A 26,338-nucleotide genomic window follows, 5' to 3' on the forward strand; every position below is an offset into this window, starting at 1 on the left:
CAAAGTTACTCATATGACAGAGAAACAAATTAGCAGCAACCATAGAGGTAGGCTGCATTAAGAATGAGTAAAATTTATTATATAGTGGTCAAAAAGAACATGAAATGAAGCTATTTGTGAATTGCTGGAGCAAAGTAAAATACATGGTTCATCTCGTGTAGTATAAGCAAGAGCACTGCTTATGAAACAAACTACCTACCTCCTTTTAAGCTGCCCGTTGTTCTCAGCTCCACTAGAGACAAAGATCAGGTCAGTAGCCGGGTGTCAGTCACTGGTCCCCACAGCCTTGATTGCTGTGTAAATCACAACAGTCCAACTGGGACTGCTGCTGCAGAAGCTGGTTTTCATGTCTTGTATCTTGTCTCACCTCTGTTAGGCTCTGTCACAGACCAGCTATCTGCTGCGCTCCAGCTTCCATTCAGCCATCCCTTATCCTTCTGGATCTTGACCACTGCAGATATAAAGCACATCAAGGGCATTTTTAAAGCTTTTTTTCTCATTAACTGAGGCCCTTCCTTACTGCATTCTTCAGCCTCATTTTGAGGTTGTGTCTAGCTGACAGTTATACAGCCAGGACAGCATCTAAGCCCCCCACTAGCCAAAAAGATTTATTTCAAAGAGTATTCCTTAAAAATCTTGTAATGTAAACTTTCTCAATAAACCTTATAAAAAAGTCCAAGAGTAATCAGAAACCAAACATAACATTTGCATTGGGCAGGTGATTTCCTTGAAAACGGTGAAGGAATTAAAGTGTTTATCAAACAGTGATGACAAAGTCCAATTAGATCTTGTTTTTCACAGAAACATGGAAATCAGGTGCAGGGTGTTCTTAGCATTGTTTGTAACTACAGGGAATTAGGAAATGGAATTAAGTTGCAATATGCTACATATGGATGACTGACTTCTTCAGGACTGATGAAAAGAAAAAAGTAGTTAACCAGAAAGTACTAAATAGTGTTTTTCAATATGAAAAACATTCTGAAGATGCTTTCTCCTACATATATATGGAGTAGTTCATAAAAGAAAACTGTAACTCAAGTCATCAGAACTATTGTTATTCTGAAGCTGCCTTAATTTCTAGTTGCTTAATTTAGTTGCTTCACTCTTCTTCAGACAGGATTTTAATTTATAGCATCTGGTATAATTTTCTTGGTATTTTCCAAAATTCAAGTTTGGAGGAAAAATTAGGTTGTTGATTTGGAAACCAAAGTTTTCTACAATAAATCTCCTCTAATAAGGGCATGAAGATTTTATGTTATCATGTGACTCTTAAATTTGCAGGTACCAGGAATATAATTTTGAATATGTGAATATGTACGACTGTAATTTTTTTAACTCAGTATTAGGAAGCCAGATATAGGCAAACAGTTTGTCCCTCCACCCGGAAACATTCCAGCCAGAAGCTCTGGGGTAAAGAGATGCCTAACCATGGAGGGTTAGGCTTAGAACAGCTTTGAATCAGAACAAGAACTGCTTATTGAAAAAATATTCATACTCGCTTTTATTGTCAAGTGTAGGGTTTTAGTAATACTGTATAATCTTTCACTTTAGTTTTTTTAATTTCTGAGAAGATATTAAAATTGGAATTACTATCAATCTCAATACTTTTTTTTTCTTTCAACCTATGTTGTTTTCAGCCTTGAATACCCCTGAAACTATATAACTGGAATAGAACTGTTCTACTCTTGGGCCAAACCCCCAGACTCTTATTTTGTCAGAAATAAATAGTCACTATTTACATTTGCCTCCCATTCTAGCTCCCAGTTTTCCCATAAAAAGAACCAGGACTTCATTCTAGGATTTCTATAGTTTTAAATAGCTCACTTAAAAATAATTGAAGCCTATTCTATTATGCTTTGAGGGCTGTGCTCAGTCAATCAGAGTCTTACCAACCTACCCACCCCAGAAAAAAACCCACAACTGAAAAAGTAAAGCGATGCAAATTTTTAAGGTGCGCTTTCACATTATCTTTAATTTTTTTCCTAGGTCTGGAAACACATGCATTGCACTTTCATAGCTGTCATCTATTTCATTTCCAAAACTTTTTCCATTGCTCCTGAACAGTACAGAACTATGAAGATCCTCACTAGTGCCATAGATATTAATGATTACTGACACTATTACTGTTTCTGTAAATATTGTGTATTCCATTAATATCCAGCTTTATACCCAAAGATAACTAACTGATCACTGCAAAAGAGTACCTATAGCTGATGAGGTCATTATAACGGATTTCAAAGTATTGTTCTGGAAACTGTAAAAATGCCCAAGAACATTGATCCTATCCCAAGGACCTGGCGAAGGTCCCAATCCTGGCAGTGGATCCACATGGAAGCAATTTGTGTCCAACACATGGCCTTTTGTGTATTTCAATTTATTTATAGAAGATAATTTCTGACATCTAAGACATCAACTTTTCTTCTGTAATACTGTTCAGCAAGTTTAGCTGTCTTCTGATTTACAGTGCTATTGAAGGTTTTACAATAATGTTAGCTATGTTCAGTGTTAGCACTTTTAAAGCAAAATCCTTGAGTAGAAATGCAACCAAACAGTAAATATCTGGGGAAAGACACTGTAGAAACCTTTCTAACTTAGATATGTTTTATTTTAATATGCTACAGTAGAAATTGGTAAAATAAAATATTTCCGTAATCCAGTTAGCACACTATTGGATTTATATATGGTGAGGAACCTATGCTATTAATGGTCACAAGAATATCTAGTTTGGACTTTGGAAGCATATTGCTTTAAATATTTCTATGTTTAAAACGACAAGTTTATCAGGTGGATACATTTTATTCCTCTCCAAAATAATATGGAATTGAAAATACTTTAAATGACTACTGTAAGATTCCACAGGAGCAGGATCTCGTCCCCTATTACAAATCATTAAGTGGTTAACAATGTGAATGAATGTGGCTGCTTCCACAAATTGTTTTCAATTAGCTGTTGAAATAGGAAACTCATCTGAGAAACTGCTCTAAAATTATATCACAAGTTTCCCAAGTGAGTACTTTGCTGCTAAACTAAAAGAGCAGTCCTGTAGCTTAAGTCACTAGAGACTGTTTATAATCAATGCTTAATTTTTCACAGGTGCATTTTTTATATATTTTGTCAGGGTACTGGCATTTTACAGCTAACTCAGATTTTGCCACACTGAAATTTGCAGTTTTAGCCCACACAGCATATATTGATAGAAGCAAGGTGTGTTGTTCAATTTGTAAGTCAATTCCACTTGGTTAACTTCCAGAAGATAATTTTATTTAAAAATTAACTTTTTGTCAATGCTGTAACCTAAGTTGGAGCACTTTGTGGAAGTCTTCTCTAGAATAACAATTCTGAACTGAAAGCTGCCTTTAAGTATTACTGCTCTGTATATATCACTACTTCCTGATATTTCATCCTTCTCTTTCCTGAAAAGTAAAATATTAACCTGTCTTAAACCTTCAAAGGGATGAGCTGTTTTTTACTGACTTGTACATGGTCTTTTAAAAAAGTAATTTTGGGGACTGCCAGATCTGGTGAGTAATCCTGGCTTGTAGTAAAGGATATGCACAGTGTCCACATTAGTTTAGAAAATATGAGAAAACCCACATTTTTTTTAATTCTGTCAAATTCAGATAGGCATCTGTTTGTTGTAGAAGTTTAATATCTGTACTCCACCTGTCTAAACAGAAGCAGAGCAGCTGACTGATTCATTGTTAATGCTTCCTGGTGAAACCATATACTAGAAGTAGGACACCAGAGACTACATCTGACTCATTTTGTTTGTGGCAATGAAATCACAAATAGTTTAGGGCTTCGGTGTTTTGCTGGATGTTTAATGTCTAGAAAAATTATTTTTTACTGCACATAGATTTGTACTAATATATTAGCACAATTAAGGAAACCACCCTGTAAATGCCTGCTGCAGGCACTTAAAAAACCACCTGTTAGAAATCTGTGGGCTGCAGAATATTATGATCAAGATCCCTTAAAGAATTATGTGCAGCCTCTGCTTACCTGTATTGTTAGGATGGATTTTATTACCATAGCATTGTTGTTTGTGATTTAATACTGCATGTTCATATAATGAAAAAGTTATTTTTCAGCTGCCCTAACATCAAAATGGCATTTCTGTTATCCTAGGCTACAAGAATTTTCAGCTGGTACCAATGCAGTGCTATTAATCACAATGTCACTAGAAAATTCCTTTTTCTCTCTGTAAATCCTCACTCAAAGATCAAAAAAGCATCCATCAAATTTGACTCTCCTATAACACTGTTGTTTTAAAGTTTAGCTCTACAATCCTTAACTGCTCCAGGCTCTGGTGCTACACTGGCCTCCATTGCTACCAGCCCATTACGTGGGTCTAAACACCATACTATCATCTTTACAGTAGCTGGCATGAAAAGTAACATCGGCCAGACACAGAATTTGAAGAGAGAAATTAAAGGATATTTTCACTAGTTTTATGTGCCTATGCAACACTGGAAGATGGAATAATAATAGCGTATATTGAGAGGAAATGGAGCACTATGGGTGTTGAGAAAAAGGAAAGAGAACAAAGATAATCAACTTGAAGTGAGGTTAGCACAGAAATGGTGTCCTCCCTCCCTCTTCCATATGCTGTGTAATGCAAAAAAAAGCTGCAAGTTCTAGTTTGAGACTTAAGTGAGACTATTATTATTTTAAGAAAACTTGTAGGATGCAGAAAAGTAATACACAGGTCAGCAGGATAATTCTGTTTGTGATAAACAGTTAAAAAAATGTTAGAGGTGATAGAATGACACAGGATCTAGCTTGGACTCTAGCTGTGCTTTGGGAGCCAACTCAGTCTCTGATTGCTCATGGCCCATCCTTGCCCTTGGAGTTCAGGAGTTACTGGGATAATAATCGTGCTTTCCCTTTGCTAACTCAGGTCTGTGAGAATCACAGCAAATGAAACCTGGCCCTTGCTGGCAATCTGATGGAAGCCACAGTTGTGGCATTTCTCAGCTCTCTCTCCTGGACAGAATGGCAACTCTTCATTCTAAGTCTCAGTATGGGTAGTCTCGACCCAGTAGTTTCTTTCACAAAAATTTGAAGCTCTTTATTACTTTAAAGGTGTATTTACCCTTTTATCAATTTTGTCTTGAATCAGCCTATGTCCACAAAAGCTATTAATGGGACACACACACATGCTATGATTGCACAAATCTCCTTTCCTTAGTAAACTAGGCTAAATACCTCTAAGAAGCCAAATGAAGGTATAATCTTTAAGAAATTACATTTTTTTAAAAAAAAATCCATTTCTTATAGACATTCCTACCAAAATTAATGTTATGTAACACTACTATTCAAATGTGCAGGAATAAATAAATTATATTCTTTATAAGAATTTTTGATCCCTCCTCTATATTTCTACATGAAAAACATGATTTTCTGTCAAGCTGTGTGGAACACCCCAGATGTTACACAGCAAATGATTGCCTTGTCTGCCTCAGAGCTAAGTCAATATTAACACCAGTGAAGTATGCATCACCATGGTGTTCAGAGGGACTTTGCATTTTGATTGAAGTACAAACACATTCAGGCTGCCAGACACGTGTAGTCCAGGTGGGAAGCATGCATTCTGTTTGGTAATTCAAGGAAATTACAAACTGGCTAAATTTTAGTCAAGGACCAAATATTCAAGAATCTGGAAATGATGGTGAGCCTTGACAATATTAACTCTGTTTTAGAGTTGCTACTCACAGTATTGTTTCTTACATTTTCTTCAAGGACTACAATAATTCCTTCTAAGAACACTATACACCCAACAGAAGGGAGCCTGAAAGAAAGACAAACAAGTTGACTCTGCTGAATATTGAGGCAAAAAGGAAATAGCTGTGTAGATATGAGGGCTGTTGGACAGTTTCAGAGTTTAAAAATAGCAGTCAGTGCCTCACAAAACTTAGGAAAAAAAACCCCAGCGCATTATTTTTTTTAAGTTATCATTCATATGCTACAGAGGAGTTATCTAAAACTGAAGACAATATGTTAATCTTCTAGAGACTGTTCTCAATAGAAACTGGCAAAAAATGCAGTTGAAGGGAAGGCAACGATACAGTATTCACATGAAGTACACAGAATGTTTGAGAGGCCGATGCTTTCTATTGATGGTTCCTAAACTTCATAAAGCAGTGTGAATGCAAAACTCTAGGACATGGCTGGCTACATTCATAACAAGAAAAGGAAGGTGGAAATGATGCTGCCTTTTATCTGAAAGTCCAGGCACTAGTGCATTCATCTGGGAGAATGCACTGGGTAGATCTTCTCTGCTGAGTTCCCTCTCCTGTTTGAGGAGGTCCACTCACTCAGACTAGTTTTTGGATTTTGGAATAAACCTTGTTTTATTTCACATAAGTGTTCACCGAGTCAGAATGACTTAAGCCTGGTGTGTAAACCAGGAACTGGGGAGGTAGGGTGCTCTTGGTTTTTAATCCCTGTTCAGATAGACATTTAATGTTCTTTAAGTGGAACAGCTAAACCAGAGAAACACACTCCAGATACTCTGCAGAACTCTGATTAGATCAGACTCATAGGAAGTGTTGATTCTAGGACTAACAAGGGGTTTTCCTTTACAGACTGTAAACTAATTGAATAGTGGATGACAGCAATCCTCACTGTTTTCTGTTTTGTTATCCTAACACTTTCTTTTCTTTCAGTTTGGCAGCCAATCTGATGAATAAAAATCCATTATTGGCAAAGACTTTCTCGGAATTAATGGACATTTTACAGATGTGATGATAATGCCAAGGAATCAGTTTCAGTTCTAGTTTTATGAACAGAAACTTGTAGGCAAATACATGATTACTTGTAAAGAATATAAAGAAATCTAACAACCTAAAAGTGTGTCACTTTCTCCTTACAGTGATCTGCCCAGAGTTGCTGATACCTCGGCAGAAATTCTAAGTAATATTCTATTAAAGGAATGTTACATAGAACATTTTCTTTATTTATTTCTGTATTATTAGTTTGTTTCTTTTGGATGATGGAAAAATACTTATTGCTTAGGAGCTGGTATTTTTAAGATCTCCCTAATAGCAACTCATTGTGATACAACGTAAGTTATTTTATGATTTCAAAGCAGACACATCGTTTATTATTTCCAGTACTATCTGCAATAGTCTAAAAGCCGCATTGGAGCATTGTACTTCTATGAGTTTTAACTCACTTTTTTGTCTTTTCTTTTCTGGAAGGATTTATCCTCTTTTTGTCTGCCCACCACAATGTGGTTTGCTTGTGGGATATCTTATATGAAGAATGGCTAATATTTTGTGTAATGAGTTAATCAATTTTTACAAATCACAACAAAAGGAAGCATCATAGAAGAAATTTTCAGTTCCTGTTTACAAGAGCACATACTGTTGTGTATCTGTTCACAATATTCTAATGAACTAGAGTATTCTGGCAAAGAATTTCTCCCTTTCTTTCTCTGACAAGGCTTGTGAGAGAGAAACCAATGTAGCAGTAGGATTCTTGTAGTATAGCAGTTGTCAGTATAACCTGGCAATTGTTATCAACAAGACAACTTCTCCAATAAATATACATTGCTCCCCCTTTTTTTTCAAATTTTTTTAAAGCAGAAAATATGACAGTAAACCATACCCAATAGTGTCATTTTTCAACAAGAGTCTCTGGGACTTTTATTGGATTGGTATTATGTCACTTTTCATGCTACTTAAGGCTTCTGCCAATATAACAATGTCTGGAATCACCCCAGTGGAACCAAGTTCTTTACTACTGAATTGCTTAATTGAGTAGAAGTGGACACAAAGGCTAAACCAAGTAGTTATTTGCTTGCATTTTGTTTACTATGTGGAGTACACACAGTAGTAGACATCTAGGATTGAATTTGTTATAAGGTGAATGAGAAAAATTAATCCAATAGACAAGGTATGCGTCCTGTGTCTCTAACCTGGGAACCAGACAAGCATTTGCAATAGATAAATGGATGTACATAGTATTGTTTTTCTAAGAACAATTTCAAGCTTTATTTCTTAATGTTCATCTACTAACTTTAATTTAAGCTAAAGTCACAATGAAAAGCTGCTCAAACAAAAAAAAAATATTTAAGAAATACTTTTCTTTTGCATCCTAGTAAACAAACAGGATTTGTAATGGCAATGGCTCTATTTGTAGCCATTTTCACTCTGATAGCGCTTATCCAATTCAAACATGTCTTGTAACTTTTAGGATGTGTTGTCTGATGAGTTTGAGTAATTTTGACAGGAGAAATACATGCAAACTGAAGAGACAGTGACTCTCCTAGATGTTTTTTTTTTTATTATTATTCTGCACAATGGAATGTTGGAAGTGCTTGAAAAGACAATATATGGTTTGGGTTGGTTTTTTTTTTAATTTACAGAAGTATACTTTTAAAGTTTAAAAGACTGGAAGTTTATGATTTCTTCAGGGTTGTGTATTAAGCTGTTCATATTTTCTTAAAAAAGAAAGGATAAACATGTTATATATGCCTAAAAAACATTATAAAATGATGTTATAAACAGATTAGATCACACCTTAGTGTTTATACTTATGCCAAATTCCTGAAGGTATGATACTGTAACAACAAACCACAGCAGACCAAATGCAATCAATTTCACAAGCATACCTTATGGAATACTTGAATACTTGAGTAAACCATACATGTGTTGAATAGTGTTTGTTTTGCAGATGTTCATTTAGGATCTGTTTGTGCATTCATAGTTACAGGCTTCCCATCTGAACATATCTATTCTAATAAAATTTTGGCAGCAGCTCCAGTTGCAATGTCATGCGGGTTGGTACTTGTGTATGTGTGTAGTGCCTCTAGGAATAACAAATAATATTTAAAAAAACCCATAACATCAATGGTAATGAGCAAGACCTCCTCACTCTACTGTAGTTTTTTTCACTAATATACAAAATTGGAACTAGACAATTGCACTCTGATTCCCAGATTACAGCCAAATAGTGACCAGATACAGCATGAAGTCCTCATTCAGTAGGGTTTTAAAGAAAAAATCATCAAGTATATTTGTCACAGTAGTTTAGTAGTACTTCCCCCAGTAGCTTTCTAGCACTTAAATGTACCAAGTCTGCTTCCGACATGTGTTCAGCTTCAGGAATCTTCAGTGATGGAGACTTCACGGTCTCCCTAGGTAACTCTGACAAAGTAAACTTTGATATTAATAATATGACAGATTATGTTAAATTCAAGTCACACCTAAAATTTGTTTTTCAGGATTCTGTTCAAGACTTTTCAGAACGTACTTATAAACTTCTCCACTCTTCAACCACTCTCACCAAACATTAAATTTGTTTACTAAATCAGTAGTGAAGAAAATAGTCAAGTTCATTTTTAAATATCAACCTGAAACTGAAAATTATATAACAGGTATTTTAGTATCAGTAGAGCAGAAGGGGATGTCTGATGAAAAGTGAAGTTCTAAACTGTAAAAGTTCTGGTTTTGTTTTTGTAAAAATTTTGATAAATTTATGTTCTCCTTAGTACTCTGCTTGTGTTTCTGTGTAGGTAAATTCATGATTCCAGTTTAAATACCATCACTTCCTTTGTATATGGCACTTTCCTTCAACTGGAACGCTGCTGGCCCTCTTGCATTGGTCTCTGAGTTCTATGACAGAGGTATCTGCATGCTGGTGGTAGCTTAATTGACCCCCATGTTTATGTAATCTATAAACCTAGAAACTTGTGTCTTGCACAAATAGTTTATGGTGACATCTGTCACTGCTTCAATTAAGAAATGTGAATTCCCTTTTTTTGGATACTACCTCCCATTCGTCTTCACTGTTTGTAGACAGAGTTGGGGAAGACTCTTTCAATCTAGTGAAATTGGTTAGGTGATCATAATAACAAATGAATTTCCTAAGATGAACATCAATAGCAATAGTTCTAAGAATTTGTTTAGAAATCCTTAATCCAAAGGTAATGTAATTTGTAATGTATATTTTATTTTTTGAATCTTTAATGGCATAGTTAAAGGTTTTCCAAATCAGCCTGTAAGTACAGATTAATAAAACCACTAGCTTGTCTTATGATTTCATGGTAAGAGGTAAGGTGGTTTACATGCTTTAAGCACACATTTTGCTGTTCTTGCATAGCAAAGCTTTCTAAAGCATCAACTACATTTCCTGGTTTCCCACTACCTAGCTCTTCAGTCTTGATTTGGAAATACATAGAAGTTCAACCAAACTATTTGTGTTGCTAAAAACCTCGAAGGAATTTTTGCCTTTTGCTACATATGGATGGCATAGATGTGGTTAAAAATCAAAAGGATCAACAAGTTAAAACATATGGTGCCAGGGTGAAAAGTAATCATCCAGCTTTTGCAGACATCAACACATTGTGGAAAGACCTGCTAATTGATACAAAGAGTAGGAGGATTTTTTTTTCCCAGCCCCAAGCTTTTTTCCACAAGAGAAAAACGGATGACCACCTTGAGAATTATTATACTGGGCCTTTTGGTTACAGAAATCAATGACAGATCAACATTTTCTTGCGTAATTCTTTTCTAGTCTCTATGAATCAATATGAGGATTTTTTCTTTTTCATTAACATTTGAGCTGAAGCAATCGAGAACAACTGCTGTCCTGCAACTTGCTTGTCTCCAGTTATTAATTGCTGCTTGACAAAACACGCTTTGGTTTCCTGACTGCAAAATCCTCATGCTTAGCTGAGTGACACTCTTGCCTCAAAATGCCTGAACACAATAAGCAAAGTAAGAACAATATGAACAGCTGCTGGCTGATATGCAGAATAAAGTTGATGGTTGTATTCATAATTTCTCATTTATTGCACTCATCCCTCTATCAGTATAAGGTCAGAGGAGTCAAAACAGGAGATAAGTTATATACTTATATATATACTTCTATATATATAAGTTATATACTTATATATAGATAAGTTATATACTTACAAATATACCTTCTGGTGTTGTGAACAATACAGCTACTGGTTTCTGCTATTTCTTAACACATTTCTGTATGTCTTGTCAAAATGAGACTATTGCCTGCAGTTCATCAGTGGTTAATAGAGGGTGATGTGGGGGAATAGATCCCTGGGATAGAACAAATGACAGTTTAGTGGGGAATTTACAACTGAGAAACAAAAGACCTGCAGAGCAGAAGGGGCAGATTACAGTAACAACACAGAGAATCTACACTTAGAATGAATCTATGAATCTGTCATTGCAAGTTCTTTTGCTGGGGGAAAAAAAAGAATGGCAGTGGAGAAGCAAAATACAAAAGCTAACAGACTTCGGGTTTTGATTGGACTGCAGGTCTAACAGCCACCAGAGCTGACAGTATTAATGTGTCTAGTTGCCTACATCCATGCATCCATATTAGTCCATGCTGCAAGTGTCTTTATTTTACAAATGCAACTCACTTTTATCAGTGCTTTTCCTTTTTAACCTGCAGCAAGCAATAGAAGCATTTTGTACCACTGAGATGTATTGCAATCAACTGATTTCTCTTGCACAATGCTTTTGAGACAAAAAACCAGAAACTGATGAGAGATTACTGTCAATAACTCTCAGAAGGGGAAGGATTGTCTCTTGAGTAATTAAGTCACCGGCCCGTAGATGTGAGATGAAGCAATTCAGACTAGTTAGCTTTCAAGCTCAGCTTCACTACTATAGCCACAGTGCATGCACGCTGCCCAACTGCATGAAATACAATTGTTCTTTGTAATCAGCTTCTGCTAAGTTTCTTTTATGGAGTCTACAGTAAGTTTGCAGTTTTCTCTTAAGTTTTCAGACATAGTTCTGCTAAAACCTCATGTTTACCTTTTCAGTACCTCCTTTTACATATAATGCAGCCTTCCGTCATCGTACTTGATTCTGGCTGGCATCTCCAGAACGTGCAGTTTTGTAGACTGCATCTGAAAGAACTGCATATCTTCTACCATACTGGCTTCTAGGGGAGATATAAATCTTCCTGTGCGGTGCATCTGCTTATGCTTTTCTTATTGCAAGGACACCATGGAGGAGTGTGTTTTTTAATTGCCTGGATCTGCTGGCTCACTGCTATGATAACTGCCAAGGACCATTACCAGATGTGGGAGGTTAGGAATCCCTTTTTTTATTTCCCCCCATGACAGCTCCTCCCATGTCATTTCCATGGCTAATGAGGAACACTAGAAGGGCACCTTCATTGTTGACACAGTTTATGAAGTCCCACATCTTAATGTCAAGGAGACATAGCTCATCTATATCACAATACATTGAGTTTTCAGTCTCTTCTTTATAAAGAGCCTTTTCAGATCTCATTAAACTTTTTACTATTTTCTTTAGTTAGTCACCAATTATTTGTTGTAACACAGTTTTAGGGCTTTCTCATGAACTAGCTACTAAGCTTAGCCAAGATGCCCATCTATAAACCAAGAGAACCTTGGAAGGAAATATTTTTTTTGTAATTATGAGGGCTATTTACTATCTTTCATTCCTTTGTGAGTTTCAAAGTTCTGAACGCTTATTAATTCTCACTTGATAAACTTGTTGATCTTAGTTCTGTTGATCTCAGCAGAAGAGTTGATCTTAGTTCTATCACATTTACCAATGTTTTACCTTGTAATCTTAATATTATCTTCATATTTATCTTGCTTTAGAAAGTACATAAACACCTGCAGTGATTCCTCAGTAGGTAAATGAGTAGTTGGAAATATGTGTTTTAAATAACTGGACTGTATCTCTTTCTTCCCAGTCACTTCTGTCTAAAATAAGTTTCCCTCTCTAGCTGTCACTCTTTTCCTCCATTCTCTGCCAAATGTCAAGAATATTTCTTTCTCTCTTTCTTTTTTCCTCCTATTTTAGTTGTGGCATAGTTTAGTAATTGTTTAATAACTAAACTGCAATAACCAAATGATTTAATGGCATAATCACTAAGCAGCAATTATTTAATTACTAATGTTTAATTTTTTTCTTCATTTCTCTGAGGTCCCAAAGTGCTTTGGAAGCATCTCAAGGCTAAAGATAACAGTGAAAATGAACATAATATTTTCCAGGCTAAACATGGTAGTCAGATCTTTGGAACTGAAGTTCACAAGAAGAAGGACCCTTCATTTATTCCTCTGAAAAATACCTACATTTAAGAGAGCATTTACACTGAATAAATTGAGGATGTCTGAAGGCAGCTATGGCAGATGTCACCAACAGCAAATTGTGACTATGTATGTGAAAAATTATGGGCTGAAAAAATTAAGAGGTACAGATTACATTTGGGTAAGTACCTTCTCATTATTTACCTTCAAAATTCACCAGAATTATTTTTGTATTTTACTAAAGGAAGAATTACACTTTAATTTCATTAGGGTAGAATGGACAGCAAAACTGAGGAAAAAAAGAAAATCTAAACTTGGGCGCATTCTTTAGACAGATGTTTGCCGACGTGAGAGAGCATTATAGACAAAAAGGCATGAGAAAAAAGAGATTGCTTAGTCACCTTTTGATTCAGAGATTTTCACATGCAAATTCTGAGGTGAGTGAAAACGCAGCTCTCTGTGGCACTGTGCTCCAGGACTGTCATCTTTAGCAACCACAGCTTCACTGCCCAGTTGAGGCCTTGTCTAGCAGTTTTGCAATGTCGCACTGAAAGGAACAGGAACGTTTTATTTAGTAAAGGCTTGGCACAGTTGATTATGTGTTTGATTATGTTATTTAACCTGCTGGGTAAAGGGCTATGAAAAACCTCAACAAAAACACAAGCACACAAGGAACCTCCAGACTGAACAGCATTTTTAGTATCTTACGCTCCACCAATTCCAGCAACATACTCTGTTATGTTCTCACCCATTTGTATTTTATGTTAACTGTGAGTACGCCTTGCCCCAACTTTTGTTTGCCCATACGGCTGTACGGACTTAAAGGCGCTTGTGACCGACGGTACCTCAAGGGTAAGGCCTGCCCGCCTGTCACAGCCTACCGATGGCTGCCAGGCCTGGCAGCTGCGCTTGCCCACTTGGCAAGTGCGGCCTACTTACAGGGCACAGCTGAGGTGCGAGCTGCTCGCGGGGCCTGCCGTGGCTCTGGCCATGGCCTTGGCTGGGCTGGCCCTGTCAGCCCGGGCCCAGGCGGCGCACGGCAGGCGGGCACGGCCGACGGAGGCTGAGGGGGCGCGAGGCCCGGCACATGGCGCGCGGCTCCGCCCCGCGCGGCCCGGCCCGGCCCCGCCCCGCGGCTGCCGGAAAGCAGGCGCCGCTGTGGGGCTGACCCGCGCTCTACCCGTCAGGCAGCGCGCCGGGCGCCGCGCGGCCACCCCCGCCTCCCTCCCTCCCCCGCCCGCCCTCACTCCCCCGGCGGCGGCTGAGGTGGGGCGCCGCGGTTCGGCGATGTGAGGCGTCTCCGCCAGCGCGGCCGCCTCCCATCCCCCCGCCAACCCCGGAGGAAGGGAGCGGGGCGGCCCGCCGCGGCCTCTCCAGACGCGCAGCACGGTAAGCCAGCCCTCTCCTTGCCCTCAGCCCTGCCTGCTGCGCCGGCCTGCCGCCTCCCCGGGCGGAGGGAGCCGCCGCTCGGCGGCGGGCGGGCCGCGGGGGGATTGTCGCCTGCGAGACCGACGCCATCTTAGGTCGGAGTGCGGCCTTGCCCCCCCCTTCGCGCCTCTGGAAGGGGCCCCCGGGCCGTGAGGGCTTCGCCGGGCCGCCCGCGGAGCCCCGCTGGGAGCCGGGGGGGCTGCCCACGGGGGTGTCTCGGGCCAGGGCCCGCTCCGCTCTGCCGCCGCAGCCCAGGGGCCGGCCGCGGCCAGGGCCCCCAGCTGCTGGCGGCGGGAGCCGGGCTGGCTGCCGGGCCTCTTCCCCTCCCGGCGCGGCCGTGTGTGCGGGCCACGGCCCCGAGCTGCGGGCTCAGCGCAGTGCTGGCGGCCGCCGGCCGAGGGGAGGCGGGACGCCGGGCAGTCGGGCTGCGCCGGGGGCGGCGGCGCCGGGGGCGCTGCGGGCGGAGCGGCGGCTGCTCGGCTGCCCTCGGGGACCGGGCTTCCTTCCGCGGCCTCGCACCCATCGCTGCTCGGGGGTGTGAACTTCTGGCGGCTTTGCAAAGGCGATGTTGCCCTTCCCTAGGCGGAGCTTACACCGACTCGTGGTAGAGGGGGTAGTGCTGGCGATTTAGGTTTGAGTTTGAGGGAAGTTGGTTTATATTTTTGGCTTTTTAAAACTTCCAGGTACGGTTTCAGCTTGGCCATCGTTTCTGCTGAAACTAATGCAACACTCAATAAAAACACAATTGCTCACAGTCTTGATGAAGCTGTGGATTGCACGCTCTTCTACAACTAACACGATGCAAAGTTATGTGCCTGTATGGGAAAAATACAATGTGGGTGCTCATCGTGTGATCTCCTCATTTGAAGTGCAGCTATTAAACTGGAGGCGGGGGGGGGGGGGGGCGGGGAAAAGTTTGAGTAGTTCATTGGTAATGGTGATATGGAAAGATGACAGACAAAGTTAGTCTGAGGACTTCTTGGTAGGCTCACTACCAGTTTCATGCTGGTGATTTGGTTTCAGCTATTTTTAAGCCAATCCAAAGAAACAGTGAGTATTGGAAAGCTCCCTTGACCTTAAGAGTGGAATAGGTGAATTGCATCTGAAGTAATAAATGGGTTTTCAGTAATGTTAAATCTTAGTGGAGCTGCATTTGCCACAATTTTCTGTCATACTGATTTCTGTACACCCTTAACGTGGGTTTCTACAGATCACTTTCTGCTGTTTTTACTATAGCTGTTAGACTTGTGTTACATTTAGTAACGTTTGTATCATTTTTGTTGTTTCTATGTGAGTGCTTTTAAATTGTAACAACAAATAAACCCTCCAGGTTATAAATACAACTGGCTTTTGATAAAGTTAGGTATCTTTAGATGTAATTGCCATGATAAACAAACGTGTCCAGACTAGTGATTTTAAAACAATTACTTCATCAGAAGCTTATTGCTTTTTTGTGCAATTGGTTAATTTTTTTCAGTCTTGTATCAGGTTTTTAGTTCATTGCTTGCCAAGTAACTATAATAGTGTTCTAGAAACTTGTGGTTTTTTGCAGGTTGCCTGCCTAATGAACTTTAACTAGCTTTAGCTTTTGCTGGGCAATTGTCTAAGTGATATCTTGATATAGTCTAATGATATTTTTTAAATTTTTTTAAGAACTTGTTCACAATTTTGAGTCTTTTTTAGCCTAGAACAATGGTTTAAGCCCTTCCGTTGATTATATACATACAACATTTCATTGGAGTTTTGGACCTCTTAGATCCATGGACTACCTTTAAGGACATGTGTGTATAAATGTGTATGTATGCTTATACATATTTAAAAAATGGAGGAAAATAAAGTCTCTTTGTCAATAGGCTTACCTTTCTTACACAGGCATCTGCACCTCCACTGGGAAATATTTGGGGGGAGTTGGGGAAGGATTCACTGTTGGTTTTGGCTTTGAGAGCAACCACTAGCAGGATTCCTGGAATGTGTTTTCTACGTTCACGTAGTTAAAGAAGCAGAAGACTTGGAACCTAGCTGTACTTTAAAAATGGGTGTAGATGTTCCCTTTGGCAATGGAGAACATGTGAGCAGTTCCAACACAACTCCTGTAATCAAATCCATTCCCTCTTTACTGCAACTTTGATTGCTTAGGCCACAGAATTTTTGACCTCTCAGTCGTGCTGGTAAAATTGTTACTGGGCCAGGTTATTTTTAACCTGCAGTGTTTCACGTCATAGTCCTGTGAAAAGTTGTACTAGCACAACTGAGGGAGCAGTGCAGGAGCAGGATGGGAACTCACTAGGCTAGCTTTGTTGCCAGGAAGAAAGTCAGATTGACTTCAAATTTTAGCATTGAAATAAAAATTACTTTGAACGATCTGAAATAATCTTGATACTTTTCTTTTAAAAAAGCTGTCATACACTTTAAGTCACTTTTTGAGAATAATTAATGTGCATCCTGATTCACAAATGGAAATTCCCGTAAGAGATGCCACCAGTTGGTGTAACTTCCTACAAATCCTTGCTTATATTATAAAATTACTTTTACCTATATAAAAAAAAAAATCAGCTGCATTATAGTGTAGCTGAGGTTATTACATGTATCTTGTTAGAATTCTGCTAATGTATAGATTGCTTGTATCTGTTTTGTGCTTTTAATATAAACTACATGTGCTCTTGTTTGCATTCCTTTAGCACATATAATAACTGATTACTTTCTCCCTGAGGTCAAATCAAACTTTTTTTAAAAATTAAAACCCCACAACTCAAATTTATCTTGTCATTTCCATGAAAAAAAGTCCCTGAAAATGATCTTTCATTTTGCCTTGAAGTCTAGTAAGTTTTTCCCCTGTGCTAGTAGAGAAAAGTCATTCTGAAGTATGTCTTTCTACAGAGGAGAGTCAGGTTTGATTCTTTTTCCAAGACCTGATATGTGGCCCCTCTTGTCTCTGTCAAGAGAAAACTGGCTTCATACTCTTTTCTGATGACAAGAATCTAGTTCACTGTCCTGTTCTCTTCTTTCCAAGCCCCATGTTTAATTTCAGCACTCTAAGCTGATGGAGGAAGGAAAAAAGGAGTATAGCTTTGCTACTTTATATTATCTCCAAGACTTAGCTTGTAACACCAGCAGCCCTGTTCTCATACACTTTAATGCGAGTAGGGGCACAACTCTGCCTGCTCCCCTGTGATAAGCTATTACAGACTAATTATTTCTACAGTCCATCGCCAAATCTAGCAGCTCATTACTCCTATCCTGACATTGTGTTCTCTTATTAGATATTAGACAGTTGCTCATTGTGTCTGTGCTGAAGTCTTCTATTTCAAACACTATTGAAAGATAATGAGGGATATGGTATTCTTAGTTTTGCGTAATTACAATTTTAAAAAAGAAACTTGACCCATTGTTTCATATGTTGCTTTTGAAATATTTTGGAAAGGAGAAAATCATGGGAAATTGCACAGAAAGCTGTGTTGAAAAAACATCTTAATCTTGCAAGATAAATAGTGTAGTTTAAGAAATAGCTGGTTTTGGTTATGAATGTAATTTTGTTTTGTCACCTTGTGTATAAGGTTTGATAGTCTTTAATGACACAATCCCTTAGTGCTGGTCTGATGCCCTCGCTATTAGGTTTAGGGCTCCAACTATCAGAGAACTATAACTGCTTGATAGTGGGAAGTCAAGCTTCCGTAACTAGTTTGCTTTGTAAGATAAGTGTTTATCAGCACAAGAACGAGAGAGATATTGGTAATGGGTTTTGTTGGCCATAGCCTGGTAATAAGACTCTAAATATTCTTACATTGACTGTGGCCTTCACGAAAAGAATTGTTGCTGGGATGTTCTTAGCTTTGAAAGCAGTCCAATGATGAGTTGACTTTCATTTGCTTAACTGCTCATTAATTTCAAGGAATCCTTATATTGGCTGGAGTTGCTATTATCATGTTCCTCATGCAAAACTCTGCTGTTTCCCCTCTTTTTTTTTTTTTTTTTTTAGAAAGGACACATTAGTTTTGGGAAGCTCTGTGTCTTAGGCAAAGCAAACACTGTTGTATTGGGATCCTGATCCTGGTTATTGGTGAGACACCTGTCTGGTTTTATGAAATTACTGGTCTTACTAAAAAGTAGGCTATTGGTAGTGTGTGTAAAGACATATAAAAGTTTGTTTCCTGTATTGTTCAGAAAAACTTTAAAGATTATGTTAGGGGTGAGAAAAGAAAAAACAATGCTTTGTTGACCATCACCATTTAATTACATATTTTCATATGTGACTTTTTTCCTTACTGTAAGAGCAAATCTGCAGACATGAGGGACTCAGTCTAATGAGTTCTACACAAAGTTTTTATCAAGTCCTAACTGGCAATGAAAACAATATGCAATATGTTTTGGGTATGGTTTTGGGTTTTTGTTGTGGTGGGTTTTTTTGTTCAATGGGCAGTTTGTTTGGGTTCTGTTGTGTGGGTTTGGGGGAATTTTGTTTTGGTTTTGTTGGGTTTTAAAGAAAATTTGACTATATGGGAAGCCCTGGCCAAATCCTACAAAATTTGTGGAGCTGTGGTATGTTGTGGGTTTGGGTGTGGGTTGGATTGGGGTTTTTTTTAGATGTGAAGAGAATAAAACTGTAACTAGTGTTTCAGTAACTAGTTGTGCCAGGTATATTGCATGCTTCGTAGTAGGGTCTTCATATTTCTTGTGAATCACTTACCTGGAATAGGGGTATGTTTTGAAAGATACTTTTCACTGTGGTGTCAGAGGCTTCTTCTGATAGTTACTGGTGGATTATACCAAAATAGTTTAAATTATGTGAAGGGTATCTTTGGTCTTTTCTCATCTTTAACAGCAAAGATGAGAATTGAAGTAATTATCAGAAAGGTGATGTGGTATCAATCTCAGAAGATCTTCTCTTATCAGATCAGGTTCAACCTATGTAGAACATGGGGTGGGGGAAGGAAAGCCATTCCATGGGAATCATCCTCAAGTCCAGTAATCTTTACTAAACAGTGAAATATTTTTTCATGAAAGTACTGAATGTTTTGGTATGTGTGTTTTGTTTTTTACTGTCTAGTCTCAAGATGGCAGAATTATTTATGGAATGTGAAGAAGAGGAGCTAGAACCGTGGCAAAAGAGAGTGAAAGAAGTGGAGGAGGATGATGATGATGATGACGAGCCAATCTTTGTTGGGGAAATCTCAAGCTCAAAGCCAGCTAGTACATGTAAGATAATGTTTTCCATAATTTAAAACAGATATTTTAAGGTGTAAAACTTTAAACTTACTTAGAAAATACACAATTTTGAACAGTAAGACTTAAGAAATTCTACATCTTAAAGCTGTTCTGTAGGTCTCTATCATACTGAAAATTGGAATTCTTTGGAAATTCGGTCCTAAAACCCAGGTTATTTACAGCTCTGTCTATCTTTAACTTTAAATCTCTGAAGTCAAACCAAGGATGTTTGAAGGTTTTAGTGTTAACAGTATGGTTAAAAATCCAATATATACAATACTGAAACCATGCATGCAATTGCTCTCAATGTCATTGGTATTTAGTTATATATTTGGAAGTGTCTCCCTACTAAAGAAATGTGCATGAATTTAAGCCTTCATATTGCAGTCCCTCTTTTTTATTCCACCCCACATTACTTGTGTTGATGTACATAATTCTGACAAAACAGAGGTGACGATCTTAAGTGTCTATAATAAAAGCACAATCAGGAAAAGTGATTAATATGAGAATCATAGCAGTCTCTCTGTTAAGTAAGAGATTTTTATAAATGAATTCATTCATCCCCTGTAAAATAAAGAGTTTTTTTCATCAAGTTCTGTAGTTTTCTCCTAATGCAGGTAGTGCAGGGAGTGAGGTTAGGTGGTTGTGGTGGCAGCAGATGTGTCAGGATTCCATGTTTGTCCTGTGCTTGGGCTTTGGCAGGTAAGTGAAGGAAAACATTATTTTTGCTACTTAATTTTAGGAGTGAAACTTCTTGATATCTGTGCATGGCCATCTGGTAGCCAGTTGTTGAGAGGTTTGACCAAAGGTTTCTCTAGCTATTGAATACACAAGACTTTGCCTGGTGGGTTTTACTGCCTTAAGTTTCTGCCTCATTTCTGCTATGCTTGTATCTAAGGTTTCTGTAGTCAGTTTTCTGAAGGTGTATAGTTCACAGTGAAGAATCTCAAAATGTTAAATTAGGTGCTCTGTCACACTCTGCTGCATGGACTTTGGAGCTATTATTAGCTCTTCAGTCATTTTAGTTCACAATACTTCATCTTATGTCTTAACTCTTGTTTTACTTTGTTACTCACTGCAATAATATGTCTAATTCTTCTTACACTGACTTTAAAAAGTGGCAAATTATGTTTTAAATATTAACCAATACTGAAGCTGATCTTAAAGTTCTCTCATCTGAAAATAGTTCTTAAGGGTTAATGTTTTTGAATGTTTAAAAAATATTCTAGATCCTCTTGAAAATTTGAAGAATATTTTTAAAGTACTCTTAAGAAGCTTTTTGCAGTTACAAACTTGTAGGAGGAGTGAAAAATTCCCTTAATGTTTTCTGGAAGGTCTTGAGAACTCTGGATAGCTGTTGGTCATTAGTGGTAGGTCATGGCATAGAAGGACAATTGAAGCACTAGGCATATGTTGGAAAAACAAATATGCCAAGTTTCATTGCAGTTGTTCTTGAGTAGTCTCAAGAATTTTTTGTAGTCATAAAGGATAGAAATATTTTGTTCAGGCGAAAACTATTAAATTTGATACAATTCAGCAACTTTCAAGAACTTTAGTAAAAGACAGAGACTTAAAATGTATACATCTTATATTAGTGCTGTCCATGCTCGATCCTGACACAAGTGAAATCACTTATGGTATAACTTTTTACTTTATCTCTTTTCCTTCCCTTTCCTCAACTTTTCTCTTTGTAATCTTCTACTTCACTATCAAAAACAGCTATGGAAGAATGACCTCAGTTCTTCTCTGGCTTGTAAGTAGTACTACCTGGCAGTAGTCAGGCTTCAGTTTGTTACTGGTGATAGGCAAGACACAGTGAACTGAACTTTGCTTATCACTGTTTTTTAGTTTTTACCTGAGAAAATTCCTGTCTTGATCAGATAAAAAATTAGATAACAAATGGAGACTCGCATGTAGTTCTTAATTTTTCTGAAAGGTATATTTTCTGCAATACATAGTAATTTTTTAACCTTTTCCTGGCAATGAAATTATCAGTTTTTATACGGACTGGTGTGGAAAACCTGAAGGAAATAGTTAAAAACCCATCTTTGATCTGCTGGCACACTGTCATGTACAATAAAGTGCCTCTTCTGATGTACTGGAGGATTAGTTTGACTGGGATGAAAAGTAATTCACAATTTGTTGCCTTTACCATTTCCTGCAACTGCTCATTTTTCCTACAATTATTGCTCATTTTTCTTGTTTATTTTTTCATAATGATACAAACCTGTAATTTGTTGCTACTTTAAAGTGTTGTTTCTGCGTGTTAGCTTTCTTATATTTCAGTGGTGTTTTACGTAAACAGGACAAATAACACTTTCATGGGGCAAGGGAAAGGGTGCATCATCTGTGATGAATCACTTGTGTAAATCTGGTTTGTAATTTCAAATCGCTGACTTCCTGAAATGTTCTTTTTAAAAACAATAAAATCTACATTTGTATTTTAGGACATGAATTGTGTGTGCATCAGACTGAAGCTGAATATGCTTTTAGGGTAGTAGGTAGTTGAAGGCTTTAGTTTCATTTCATTCTGGGATTCAAATGTGAGGTATACATTTATTAACAAACACAAAAAAGTATGTATTCAGCTATATCCTGAATTAAGTTGATCCTTGCTCATAGTGCGTTGAAGTAAAAATACTTTCACTATTACCAGATGAGATTTTGTCATATCTTAAAAAAATGCGAACCTGTTTGGATCTGTTGGTTGCAGCTGCTTTTTTATTAGTGTGATGTAAAGGCAGGTGACAGGTTGAAAGCTGTGATCGTCTGAGCTCTACTGCTATTAGATTTATATATCAACCTGGGTAGCGTACACTAATGAGCCCTTGCTGGTGGGAACAGCCTTAAGGTTGTTAAAACCAATGTGTAGATACTCTTAAGATCTATGGTTTGAGATTCTGATGTAATTTTGACCCTGGTTTGAGAAAGTACTTTAAACCTTGTTGGTTAGATATTGGAGGATCTATCTAGTTTCATATGCATATTTTCACGTCAGAGCAAGAAACTTGACAGCAACACTAACGGAACTGAGAACCTAGGGATAGAAAATTAATTTGATTTGATGAATATTTTTGTAACATTCTGGAACAATCAGAAACCCCAAAGTAAATCATAAAGTTTGGGAGTATTGGTGTCATTAATTAGGGAATAAACATCAAATTTAAGAAGTTCCATGTGTTTCTGATGAGTTAGAACTTTGATCATAGACTACCATGTAGGATATTTAAGAAAATTAGTCCTCTTGCAATACAATTCCAGCACAACTCCTTTGGTTGCTGGTCTGTTATTTTTCTTTTGCTTTGGAAAATTAAGTCTAAAACCAAGTTTTTAAGTGCTGTATTTTCCTGTAATACAGAAGCAAATTGTGTAGTTTAGAGGAAATACTTCCTTTAGTGTAGAGCAGTTCTAGTACTTGTGGAAGTTATAATGTATGTGAGAAACAAATGAATAAATGCATTACAATCAGCAAAGCTAAATATTTATGAAATGTTCTTTTTTGTTTGTTTGCTTGCGCTCTTATTTTTGTGTTAATCTATTTCCAAGATAAAAAAAAGCTGAGATTCTTAGGTGAACTAGCTTAACCTAAGAGAAGGGGAGTAGAAGAACATACTTCAGTTTGTACAAAAGACACTTTGTTTTGCCAGGTATTTATTTTAGAAATAATATTCTAATTTATATGTCAAATCCTACTTGGCTTCATTAGTGGATATGAATGCTACTTTTAATTTGAAAAGCAATTAAGCTATTAATTTAACTGCAATTAAGATAAATGTAACTTTTGACAGATATATTGAACAGAGTCAACCTCAGCTCATCACGAAGGGGGATACAGAATGGTGCACCCAGTAGAGGTACTTTATTGTCCTAATATGGTAATTAAAACCAAAAAAATCCACAACACTTATGAAATATCTGACTGCAAAATTATGTAAAGATAACTTTGGAATCCTTTGCAACAGGTACAGTTACTACATTCAAGCCTGACAGTCACCATTATGCACCACCTGCCTCCAGCCCCAGTGCCATGCCTGTTTCATCAGTCTTTCAGTCCGTATCCAGACCTACAACTAGCTCTGTAGCAGTTCAGCCATTGTCTATACCAGTGAATGTTTCAGGAACTTCACAGACACTGCAGAGACCAGTTGGTGGATGTTTATCAACACAGCAGATGACTGGATCAAGTTCTGGAATATCACAGCCTGTTAGCAGACCTGTAACCATTCCAGTGACGACACAACCAGTATCAAGAAATATCACGGTTCCTGTAGTGGCTCAACCTGTATCCAGGCCAGTGACTACTGTAACAGCACAGCCTGTAGTACTCAATCCGGTAAGTTTTTATTCCTTTAAACTGTAAAATACGTGGTGCAATTAGTTTTGAATGAATTAACGAGGAACATACTGACTCAGTCTAGTAGTTTGAAGACCTGGATTAGATTATTGACTAGTATTATATAAACTGTAAAGAATGTAGGACCGTAACGTTGCACTGGTGAATTAAAATACATATTTGAAAAGACTGATTTGCAAGACTGAAAGATGATAGCTTAATAACAGTGGAATTACATTAAATGAAAATCTTAGGCATAAAACAAATCAGTACTGTTTAGGTTATTTTGTTTAAGCTGTGTGGAGAAATTACAGAAATTCTCATTTTCGAAATACTGGAGATTTCTCTGCTTAGAGATGGATCCTCCATACTGATAAAATGATGTCATTTTTTTAATAGCTTGCATTTAGTGTTTAAAGTAACTTTGTGGGTTTCCTACCTGATTTTTATACTGCCTCTCTTGGGATTTTCGCTTTGTAAGAGAATGCTGTACTAGTAGCCCCTCGGGTGTTTTTGTTTTTTGCTTCATATAGCAGTTGTAGTGAAATAGTAGTATGGTAAGGAGGACTTAAGGAACCAAAAGTTGCGGTGTCAGTAGATGAAACAATCTGGCAACATACTTGTTTTATTGGAAAAGTCCAAGGGAATGACATACATAGATCGTGTATCATAGATCTTCCTGGATTGCCACAGAACCTCAGAATGATAACTGTAGGAGTCAAGTTAGATGCTGGTTTTGTTGCCTTAAGCCATTGGACATTTTTCAGAGAGAAAGAATGAAGATTAAAATTAAAATTTCATATTTGTTACAAGGTAAACTATGATGTTATACCTTTATTGAAAATAATTTGAGCTGGCACTGTTTCGACAACTTGCCTGTAATATTAGCTACTACTTTTGGGTTAAAATAAAGCCTGACAGCAGGCACCATCTCCACTGTCCATGCAAATATACACACCTGCATTGGTCCCAGCTGTCAGTCTTTTGGTATAAATAAAAATCATGCAGCCTAAGGTATTCTGCATTTGCTGAACAGGGCAATCAGTCTGAATGAACATAGTTAATAAGACCATTCAAACATGAGAAAATTGGGTGGCATTCTTAAGGTTTGTGGCTAAATCATTGATGGTGCGGGGGGGTTGTATTTTAAGAAAAACAATGCAGTGCAATCATTGCCTGTCAACTGGGTAGCTGAATCTGGCAGATTCATTATGAAAGAACTTACACTGCCCGATTTTGAGTCTTTAGCAGTTGATTGATAGTTTGCAGAGAGAAATTGGACATATCTAATGAAGAAAGTTAGCTAAATCAGTCTCACTGTATCTAAGGCGGGCTAAAAAATTATATAATCGAAAGTCCAGATATTAGTAGGATATCTAGGTTGCCTCTAGAGTCCTCTTAATTCTGTCTTTACAAAGCAGGACAGATTAATAGAGAAAGGTCTGCAACTTCACATGATGTATAAACATATTTCAAATCTGTGAATTTTATTTTTGAAAGTGTTTATGCTTTCTGTTTTTTAAAGCTAGTATGCTGCTTTAAATCCTTCAAAGGTATGCTAGGGTGTCTTGCAGAATCTTTACTGCAAAAGAAAGCTTTCTCCTTTACTTCCCTCACACATACATGCTCATGTTTTTGTTCTAATAGATAAAGCTGCTAGCAGACTCTACATTGTTTTTATTAGAAAACCATAAAGAGATCTAGGAAAGCTGAACTTCTCCAAAAGGTCTATGTGAGCTGCATGTAACTCAAGGCAGTGATGTCCTTTAAAGACACTATGCACACAGCACTTATTTTTGTGAGAGTTCTTTCTCAGTCATCGAGTTTACTTTCAACAGGAATGTCACAGATGGGGCTTTAGCTAAGTTTTATGGTCTTACTTTTCTAAAATCTGCAGGTGATTGTTCTTCCCTGGCAGAGTACAGAAACTCCTATTTGAAGCAGTTGCAGTCTGAAATATGACTTTGAAGGTACACAGCATGGAAAGGGATCTCTAACCATGTATTGGTCAGTTCTGTGTATTCCAAGTTAGACTGATATGCTCTAGAAAGTAATGCATCCTTTTCTGGGATACCCAGTGCATACATATTCTGTGGTCTCTTAAAACTTCCACAGTTGAAATTATCATACGTTATATGTTTTTTTTTTACAGTGTTGACATTTTGGGCATGGCTTTCACGAGCTTTTATTTTTCTCAAGTTATCCTAAATGTAATGTCCTATTCTTTGGATGTTAAGAAAATCTTGAGTACCTTTAGAAAGATTTTTCTCGGGGGTTTTTTTTCCTTGCTTAAAATATGCTGAAAGTGAATCTTCCATCTCTTCAGCTTT

At 37.8% G+C, this 26,338-nt stretch overlaps 1 protein-coding gene and 1 long non-coding RNA gene across 14 annotated transcripts in view; one reads left to right on the forward strand and one right to left on the reverse strand.

Annotated features, from left to right (window-relative positions):
• LOC130153215 (uncharacterized) overlaps positions 1-14,169 on the reverse strand; it is a 33,735-nt gene extending 19,566 nt beyond the window's left edge. Inside the window, exons 1-2 of the long non-coding RNA XR_008823267.1 lie at positions 13,447-14,169; positions 200-451 (exon numbers count right to left, since the gene is read on the reverse strand). This is a non-coding gene — a long non-coding RNA (uncharacterized LOC130153215). The remainder of the gene's footprint in view (positions 1-199; positions 452-13,446) is intronic.
• A 115-nt stretch (positions 14,170-14,284) lies between these two features.
• The window catches only part of ZNF280D (zinc finger protein 280D), a 54,418-nt gene continuing 42,364 nt past the window's right edge, over positions 14,285-26,338 (forward strand). For 6 of the 13 annotated variants that reach the window (XR_008823264.1, XR_008823266.1, XR_008823265.1 and 3 more), the window contains exons 1-4: positions 14,285-14,434; positions 19,518-19,666; positions 23,464-23,529; positions 23,638-24,008. Coding sequence is in view for 9 of the 13 variants with exons in the window: in XM_056347751.1 (XP_056203726.1) it covers positions 19,525-19,666; positions 23,464-23,529; positions 23,638-24,008 (579 nt within the window). In the remaining 4 variants the exon portion in view is untranslated. Of the gene's footprint in view, positions 14,435-19,517; positions 19,667-21,394; positions 21,429-23,463; positions 23,551-23,637; positions 24,009-25,905; positions 25,979-26,338 lie in introns of those variants that run through there. The other 7 variants (XM_056347754.1, XM_056347755.1, XM_056347756.1 and 4 more) reach the window with 6 other exon arrangements.

Source organism: Falco biarmicus, chromosome 7, assembly GCF_023638135.1.
Source record: "Falco biarmicus isolate bFalBia1 chromosome 7, bFalBia1.pri, whole genome shotgun sequence".
Lineage (NCBI taxonomy): Eukaryota > Metazoa > Chordata > Aves > Falconiformes > Falconidae > Falco > Falco biarmicus.